Source organism: Alligator sinensis, unplaced genomic scaffold, assembly GCF_000455745.1.
Source record: "Alligator sinensis unplaced genomic scaffold, ASM45574v1 scaffold282_2, whole genome shotgun sequence".
Classification (NCBI taxonomy): domain Eukaryota; kingdom Metazoa; phylum Chordata; order Crocodylia; family Alligatoridae; genus Alligator; species Alligator sinensis.
The window spans coordinates 2388737-2398680 of record NW_005841879.1 but is presented as its reverse complement, the minus strand read 5'-3'; the positions used below and the strand labels follow the sequence as shown (position 1 = coordinate 2398680).

General features: G+C 39.5%; 1 protein-coding gene across 1 annotated transcript in view; it reads left to right on the top strand.

Moving 5' to 3' along the window:
* Positions 1-9944, top strand: part of HELZ (helicase with zinc finger) — a 152983-nt gene that overhangs the window by 91577 nt on the left and 51462 nt on the right. The window contains 1 exon segment of the mRNA XM_025196269.1: positions 6788-6992. Coding sequence (XP_025052054.1) covers positions 6788-6992 — 205 coding nt within the window.

The following is a 9944-nucleotide window of genomic DNA, read 5'->3' as shown; positions in this document are numbered from 1 at the left end:
AGCAGGATTCTGATTGATAAGGTAACATGTTTTTCATTTAAACATTGTGATAATCATATGAAAGTGGAACGAAAGCACCAAGCCATTGTTTATCTGTTCTCTATAAAGCTAGAATAAGCAAAGCAAGATCAGAGTAAATTACCTTCTTGTGGATTTGAATTAAGAAATCCAAAAAATGGTAGGAGATGTAAACAGTCATTTTAAGGATAAAAAGGACTTATTCTTCAAAGATTTGTCTTTCAGTGGAAAGGTTGAAATGTTGAGTTGATCAGAGACGGTGCCCACGGCTTGTTTCTGAAGCAGAAGGCATGCTCCACTGACTGCAACATAATAATACAGCTACAATACATATTAATCAATTGTTACTTGTATGTTGTACTTCACTTTTCTGTTCGAAATTCCCTGTTATAACAAAAATGCATATGGTATTGAAGGATCAGAAGACAAAAACCCAAATACTTTTAATTAAAAAGGAAAACCAAGCTTTTATTTACTTCATTTATTAAAAATGGAACCTGAACTTAAAAATGTATTTTTGTGAGTGACAAGTGATTTGGGGGGCCTGAAATTTGATGTAGTTTTCAAATGCGCTTGCTGGAAATTCAGCCTCCTCATGGTACCTCAGCTGAATTTGCAAATAGTTTTGAAAATTTAGGTCTGTGCTGCTACCAGGTTACCGAAATTGCAGTTTTCATAAGTAGAGGACAGTTCCACCTTTCCAAGACCATTAGCTCTTTTTATAAATTCTGTGTGAAATGACACAAAAAGGTTTTTAATTAAGAAACACACAGTGAAGGAGCTTTATGAAGACATTTCTTGAGGATTGTTTCTAATGTGCCATTGTCTTGTTTCACTGAATAATTGAACATTCACTGTTTGAAAATACTGCTGGCAGGCTCGGGCACTCTGCCGGAGAGATGATTCTTTTTTAGCTCAATGGGAGTATAGAAATCAGGAAGAAGTGACATTTCACTAGAAAAAACAGACCTCAAAAAAGTTTAAAGAGTACTTGAATTTTATAAATATTCTAATACCTGTCAGAGTGAGTCAAGAATCTTAGTGATAGTTGCAGAAAGCTTTGTGAAGTCTGCCTGGGGTAATCATTACGTTTCTCTCTGTTGCAGTCAGACTAGACGGGACTGTTTGGCAGACGCTCCCTGTAAGCTCAGGAGCGCGCTCTAAAGTGGATGTGGCAGGATTTTATTCCCTGTTCTTACACCCCTGTACAAATGTTCTGTGTGTAGAGACAGTGCTTGGGGCATTTTAAGCCAAAATGCCCAGGTCTCAGAGGAATTGTGGTGCACGGTGATGCCTGGGTTGATTAACCATGGGGAGCTCTGTTTTGGTGCATTTTGGTGAAATATTTCCATTCTGTTTGTTTAATCCTAACATAAGAAATTTGCAAAACATATTTGCTATACTGTCAAAAGAGTTTAAACTTGTATGTAAAAATAAAAAAAAAGCTTTTGTATACAGTGAAATTTAGAAGACCCCTTCTTACTTACATGAATTACAGCAAAATGGAATTAAAAAGAGTTTTTTAGATTCTTCTGCATTTGACTAGCTGTTGCATTGCAGAACACACTTGCCCAAATGTCCTAGCAAGTGCTATTGGTTGACCTTTTATGGAACCACATTGCCATAAGCTCAGTGAATTTGCCACCACAAATTGGACTGTCCGGTCTCCTTAAAGGTCCAAGGCCGAGAGAGACAAGGGGTAGCAAGCTGAGTCCTTTTTCAAGTTGTTAGAATTGCTAGCATTTCTTGCCTTGTGCTTGATACTGAACTAAAATTGCATCTGTACATTTCAGGCGGTGAGTGCTTGTTGGCAGTTGACTGAGCCTTCGACAGCGGCCCTTGCTAATAATTCATGAGATCATCATGAAATTCCCTGTCCTTTATTAAATGATTGGGCTGGCCTCTTTTCTTTATACTCCCTCTTCTCATAGAAAGAACAGATATTTGATGTGGATCTGACTTAGGGGAAAATGCAAAATTTGGATTTGACTTGGGGGGAAAATGATCGTTGTGCCTGATTTACCCAGTTCGTTCTCACCTTTTGGTGTTCTGAACAGGCTGAATGAAATTAAAAGAGCTGGTTACAGCTTTTTAAGTAAATGCATGATTTCTATCATAAGCAGACAAGGTTCTTTGGGTAAATGTGATATCTTTTATTAGACCAACTAAGTAGTTGGAACAATTATTCTTTGCAACCTTTCGGGCACAAGCACCCTTCTTCAGGCATAGTTAGAGTCTGCTGGTGTTTTATGTGCTTTCCTGGGTGGAACAGAAACCAAAATGCCAAATAGTGTATTTTGGCTTCTATTCCACCCAGGTGAGCACACACAACACCAGCAGACTCTCCCTGTGCCAGAAGAAGGATGTTTGTGCCCAAAAGCTCGCAAAGAACGATTTTTCCAACTATTTAGTTGGTCTAATAAAAGATATCACATTTACCCAAAGAACCTTGTCTGCTTATGTCCTTAGATCAACACAGCTACAACCAACAGCCCTGCTTTCTATCTGGCTCTGTACCAGTAATTCTGAACCCGGGTGCTATGGCACCCTGGGATGCCTTGGGACCCTTTCAAGGGTGCTGCAGGATGTCATACAACATTACCACTGTTACGTGTACAAAGATGGTTCACAAGATGAACCCAGAGATTTCAACTCTGAATCCATAATGTTAAAAACATTCTGACCTATTGTAGGTTTTCTGAATTTTTGCAACAGAAGGTTTTATTTTTCTGGAGTAAAAAAATGAGTGAAAACTAAGAACTCCCATTTTCAGAGGGGTATTTCAAGTCTAGCAAGGGGTGCCTTGAATCTAAAACGGTTGAGAGCCACTGCTCTATACAGTGTCAGAGGGTTCTTTTAAATGTAGCACTGAGCACCAACCATTCTTCCCACTATCGATGCTAAATGATCCTAAACTTTTAAAATAAAAGGTGTTCAGCACCAGATGGGGAGAAAACTAGCCAGCTGCAAATAAAATCATTCATGCGTGTGTCGCCCCATTAACAAAAAAGGAAGTCAATTGTCTTGAAAAATCCCTTGAAAAATACTCTTCAGGCCTCAAAAACTGGTGTTTTGACACCTAATTATGATCAAAGTTCAAGGATGCAGAAATATTCTAGTGGCATCTTAATTGGTACCTAGAATGCTGTTCCTACCAGAGCTAAGTGGAACATCCCTACCTTTTTTTTTTTTCATGGGTCCTGACCTCTTCCTCCAACCCAAGGCATTTGGGGTTAAAATCCTGTCTCCGTGGAAGTAGTAGGAGTTTTTCCATTGACTTAATGCGTGTAGATTTAATTGTTGGACTGCACATATCTTTTTGCAAATGCGAGAGAGAATGTTATTGGGCCACACCTCTGATATCTGTGTGTCAGATTCTAAGTCTTGCCTGATGTACACGTGGCAATGGTTCAGCAACTCTGCATTCCTCCCTTTCAGAATTTAATTTTAGGATGGGAGTAACCGGAATCTTTCTTCTTTCTATTCTTCTCATTTATTGCCTGGAATTGACACATGCTAGTCCTTGAACAGGACAGCCCACAGAGCAAATCTCTGCTTGCATAGTGGCCTTTAGGGACTTTAGTTCCCTGAACCTTGCCCAAGAAATTGCAGCCTTGCAGAATGAATGGATTTAGGGTGAACACCCTAAATGGATTAAGTCTCATAAGTATATAAGGGGTGTGCATCAGGATGTGGGGGGACCCCTGTGCCCCAGAGCGCTCCAAGGAATGACAAGGTTCAATGGTCACAAACTCCTCCAAGACTGTTTTAGGCTGGACATAAGGAGAAACTTCTTTACTGTCTAAGCCCCCAAGGCCTGGAATAGACTCCCTCCAGAGATGGGGCAAAAACTTACTCTGCACTCCTTTAAGAAATGTTTGGATGCTTATCTTGCTGGGATCCTATGACTCTAGCTGACTTCCTGTCCCTGGGGCAGGGGCCTGGACTCGATGATCTTCCAAGGTCCCTTTCAGCCCTAACGTCTATGAAATCTATAGTTCCCATTTTGATCTTCCTGTTCTTACAGAAGAATCCATCAGATTTTTCCCCCTATAAATCTGGAAACTTCCATAAAAAACGTATCTTTTTTTTGCTCATTTGCATTGCCTCATGGGATAACTATCTGTGAAATGGGTATTAATGATACCTGCCATTCTTTGTGGAACTCTGTCACATTTGCATCTGAATAGCACTTATTATGTCAGTTATAGGAAGGTACATGAAAAACCTTAAGAAGTAGGAAGTCTTATCTGCTTATGAATAATGGGAATGCTTTACACAGCCCTTCAAGCTTTTCAACACCTTGTGGTGCAGAAGATTGTCACCACATATTTACTAGTGTAAAATATTGTTAGTCTTTAATTTTCATTTTCTGGTTAGACGTTAAGCCAAGGGGGTTATTCTGAAATGTACCTTTAGGTTTTTTTGTGCGTTTTCCTGTATTCTTTTTGTATTTTTCTTACATTTTTATTTGTCATTTTTCATTTCTTAAAGGAGATGAGATCTGGATGTTTTAAAACAACAACAAAGATTTAAACTTTTTGGAAGAAGGTAGTTTTCAATAGAACTTCTAAAATCATACATTTTACCTATAATACACGTAGCATTATTAAAAAAGCATATACTTCTACCTAAATGTTGTACAAGGAAATATGAGTTATTGAAATTATAATTTATCGAGTCCCTTAATAAAAAAATGGATTCAGGACCATGAGAGAAAAATGCTACCATCAATTTACTTTCTTGAAATCCCTTTCAACATTCATAGACATGACTAAAGTTGGGTTATAATAAAAAATAATTTGTACTTACCTTCCATTGGAAGATTTTGGAGGGCTTAACACTTGGTAAGGATTTAAAGCTCACAAAATACTGATGAGGTAGGCAGAGTTAGTGCCATTTTGCAGATGAAGAGACTGAGAAATAAAGAGATTAAGTAACTGGTCAGTGGTCACAGAGTAAGTTGGTGGTACAGCCAAGAATTGAACGTTGTTCTTCTGAATCACCATACTGTGCTTTAACTACAAAACCATCCTTCCATATTTTCTCCCAGTCTTGCTATTAGGGGTGTACTGTATGATTTGTATTCTTCTTCTTATTATTACTTAGAGAAAACCAACAAAATCTCTGGATCATATTACTTTGGTCACTGGAGTAGGGAATTATAGGGCCGCAAGTATAGACACACTCAGCATCTTAGTTTCATAGTTGGTCGGGTCGGAAGGGACCTGAGCAGATAATCAAGTCCGACCCCCTGCCATGGGCAGGAAAGGATGCTGGGGTCAAACGACCCTGACACGGTGTCTATCTTAGCCTACTTTTGAACACCCCCAGGGTAGGAGTGAGCACCACTTCCCTTGGAAGGTGGTTCCAGATCCTAGCCGTCTTCGCTGTGAAGTAGTGCTTCCTGATATCCAGCCTGAATCTGCTCTCTGTCAGCTTATGGCCATTGTTCCTTGTTACTCCCGGTAGTGCTCGGGGGAACAGGGACTCTCCCATTGCCTGCTGGTCTCCCTTGGCCAGTTTATAAACGGCCACAAGATCCCCCCCTCAGCCTTCTCTTGTGGAGGCTGAACAGGTTCAGATCCCATAGCCTCTCCTTGTAGAGCCTGCCCTGCTGCCCCCCCGATCATGCGAGTGGCCTCCTCTGGACCCTGTCGATGTTGTCCACATCCCTCCTGAAGTGCAGCGCCCAGAACTGGATGCAGTACTCCCCCTGCGGCCTGACCAATGTCATATAGAGGGGGAGGATCACCTCCTTGGACCTGCTCATGATGCATCAGTGGATGCATGACAGGGTGCGGTTGGCCTTCCTGACCGTATCCCCACATTGGCAGCCCATGTTCATCTTGGAGTCTATAATGACTCCAAGATCCTTTTCTGCCTCTGTGCTGACAAGAAGGGAATTCCCCAGCCTGTAGGTATGCTGCTGGTTCTTCCTCCCCAGGTGCAGCACCTTGCACTCGTCAGTATTGAATCCTATTTTATTCTCATCTGCCCACCCCTGTAACCTGGCCAGATCCAGTTGCACCCTGTCCCTCCCTTTTAGCGTGCCCACTTCTCCCCACATCTTAGTGTCATCTGCGAATTTGAACAAGGTGCTTTTCACCCCCTCATCTAAGTCACTGATGAAGTAGTATCTTAGTATTCCTGGCTCAACTGCACAGGGTTTTGGTGGATTTGTTAGTCCCTAATCTATCACCTATGATTTGTCCGTTTCATTCCCCTGTGTTGTAAAACTGGTCTGTATGAATGGTTCTGATGATACAGGACCTCTGCAGAGATAATGCCGGAATCCTCTGATTTCCCAATATCCAGGATCTTCTGTGATCCGCTAGTATTGGGAGCCAAATCCTATTTCTGTAATTTGGAGTTTTAATAGTGTGTTTGGTTTATTGCAAATGTAATGTTAATGCTTTCCAGAAAGGTCTTAGTTTTATGCTCCATATTTTGGCATATTAATCTTATTTTTCAAATGAGAGATTTCCATTTTTAAGCTGACGTAGACATGAGACTAAAAAAAGTTTGTCATAGGCTCAGTGCTGTGATCTGATCTGTATAGACAGACTCGTATGACCACTATACATAGTAGGGGGGCCTCAATTAGCCCATTATGGGTCAAGCCACAGTATTGCAGGATTGGAAGCACAAGGAATAAGATGAGGGTGCAGGAAAATATAAAGTTTACTTATCTGTATAGAGCTGTTAACTGTCACCTACCCCTTCTAAATCTTACTTTTTTCATTGTTCTTTAAACTGGCTTCCATAGGAAATTTTGGGAGAGGTTTATTGCCCTATGTCACGAGAACGAAAGTCTCCATGGTATCACATTTGAACAGATCAAGGCTCAGTTGGAGGCTTTGGAGTTAAAGAAAACTTACGTGTTGAATCCACTAGCTCCTGAATTTATTCCTCGGGCTCTTCGACAGCAGCATTCAGCAAATACCAACAAACAGCAGCAATCGCCACCCAAGGTAAAGTTTTACTGGTAATTAGGTTTGTCAGAAGGAAGCGAATGTAGAAATATTTGGTGAGAAACGAAATAAACGGTTTATTGGGGTAGGTGTTGTTTTAAAATTGGTTCCACACATACTGAGATATCCAGCAGGAAACAGCTGCTGAAGGGCTTTTAAGAATTTCAAAAGAACCTAATTATATTGTAGAATTTGTTTAGCAGCTGCTTGGGTTTGGAAAGGTCCCATTTCTTACTAAAAGATATACCCTAATTTAACTACAGCATTTTGGATCCAGGCCCTAGTATGGTAGGCACTCTACAAATGCAGACCAAGCATTAGGACCCATGTCCCCAAAGAGCTTATTGTCCAAGTCAGTGATTCCCAAACTAGGGGTTGCAACTTCTCTTGTGCTCATGACATTTCTGAGTAGGGTCATAAGCACCATAGAAATTTTGTTGCTGCAAATGGGCTTGGACTGGATGTAAGGCTGTGGCCCAGCAATAGTGATCAGGAGTCACTAGTCCAAGTGACAGCAGGTAGCTGTTAGAAGACAATGAGACATCGACTGAATGTTCCCAGACTTGACGCAAGAGTTACTTGGAAAAATTTGGTGGCCTACATTATGCAGGAAGACAGACTAGAAGATCACAGTGGTCCCAGCTGGCCTTAAAAATATATTGCAGTGCAATAATTACTGAGCATGAGTAATTATGGAGTATTGCTGTCCTTTAAAAGGCCAAATTTCTTTAGTGTCAAAGTGATCTTGGCTTGAGCAGGGCTTGGACTAGATGATCGTGTGAGGTCCCTTTTGGCCCTGCTTTCCTATGATCCTATATATAACTAGAAAATGTTCTTTGTTGAAATAAGGATGCAGTTATCACCCCAAGAGCAATGTATTTGAATGGTGGAAGCGTATGTTCTCCACTTAATTGAGCTCATGAAAAATAATATTAAATTCTACATTTAGCTGTCATGAGGCATTACTAAGATATACTGTTTTAATCAATTTGTGTTTACAGTTTAATTAAAAAATGGTTTGTCAGCTGTGTGAAAAATCTCATTGTACAAGAAAGAAGAAAGGAAATTTTTTTACAGCTTTTGTATTTTTTTACAGGTTAACATTTAACTGAATTTTCAACTTAATTCTGTTTTTACTACAGATTTTTTTTTATTTTATTTGATTACACCAATAGGAAAGCTTCGTTTTTCACAGTCATTTGAAAACATGTCTCCACAATTAAGTTTTCATTTATTTCTTAAGATCCATTGCTCCTTGAAAGAAAATACAGCTCTTTAAAACTCCTAATGGTGCACTGAAACATTAGGCTTATAAAAAAACCTAAATATTCCCAAATTGTGGTTCACTTTAAAGGACTATTACTGCTCTTTCACCAGTAGAAAGATTTACTATGGTTGATTTTAATTAGTTGGTGAAATTTGAAATATTTGTAATTGCATAGTATATATAATAATCTTGGTTCTCAAAAACAAAAGATACATGTTTAAAGATGCAGCCATAGTTTTTAGAAAAAGAGAGTGCAAGTCTTTTGGGGGAGATTTGTTCCATATTATCTTTTTCCTCACAGTGACTTTTAAGCTAAGCACAGATAATGTACAAGTCAAAAGATACATTTTCAAACTGCCAGCAGTTTAATTTCAACCTACGATCTGAAACTCTTTATACCACCTACATTGCTGTAATAAGAGCTCTTCTATCTGAACATAGTTGACAGTTATCACCTGGGATGACAGGAGAAAAGCGAACAGATAAAACTCAAACATAGAAAGAAGCAAGATAAGTAACAAATTTTCTTTGTATAGTGAGGTTTTAAAAGCCAGTTATGAGTGCCGATCGATTTTAAGGCTTTATTAATTATAGCATTCATTATTAGTAGAAAGAAGGCTAGAGAACTGAGGCTGGTACAGTTCCACCCCTGCGGGAATTGGAAGGACAGTCCCCAGCTGTACTGTTCTGTAAGGAGTTAGCTTGGTTTTCTGGTTGGAGGGGGGGGTGTCGCACATATACGTTTGATCCACAGTTTGAGAGACAATAGCCATGGATTTTCACAGTACCATTTACAGTCATTATACAGACTAGAACTACACTGTAAAAAACGAACAGACAAACAAAAAAACAGTCAGCCGAGTGAGGCCATTGTGTGCAGAAGCGACACTCAGGCAAGATGACTTTTCACATCTATGTGTCCAACATCTACAATTCAGATTGTCAAAAAAAATCCTTACAAATCAATTCGTACCAAGTGTATTAAGTATACTAGGTAGGTCAGAGCTTTCATAGGCAGCCACACACACTACTTGCTACCAGCTGACAGCATAACCAGATGTAACAATGGAACGTTATGTAAGCCGTGAGTGATTGTTAATCTTGCCTAAATTGTGCTTTACTGTTCATTATCTTTAGATTCTGCAGTTAAATAAAGAAACTATTTTATGTTCAAACAATATGGATAACAAAATTGTAAAATTGACAGGCTAATATGACAGTGCACTTTAATCTTTTTTTATGCATAAGTCAACAATTGTCAAATCCACCTGTATGTGTACCCAGACAACTGAATAATTTGCTCACGCTACTGGAAAACTGCCTAGACTTATCTATTGAACAAGTAAAGTTTTGCAGCCTAGATAGGTTAAAAAGATTATGTTGAAATTGTGATTATATTTTGATCCTGGTTTAAAAAGACATTTGTGTTCAGAAAAGGACCTAAGAACATGCTTAACTTTGAGCATATTCTTGTGTCTTGATTTTTAAACACTTAAGTGTTTTTGCCAGTGGGTGCTGTAATGCTCATATAAATGTAGGAGTATTAGGTTGGCCTCCAGATAGGATAATATAGCCTATCTAGACATCAGATATCCAGAGGCTAAAGATAAGCAAACAGGTATGGTTTGCGAAAGACGGTCTGCCTTATTAGCTGAGGATAGCCGCGCAGATCTCAGGTCATCATC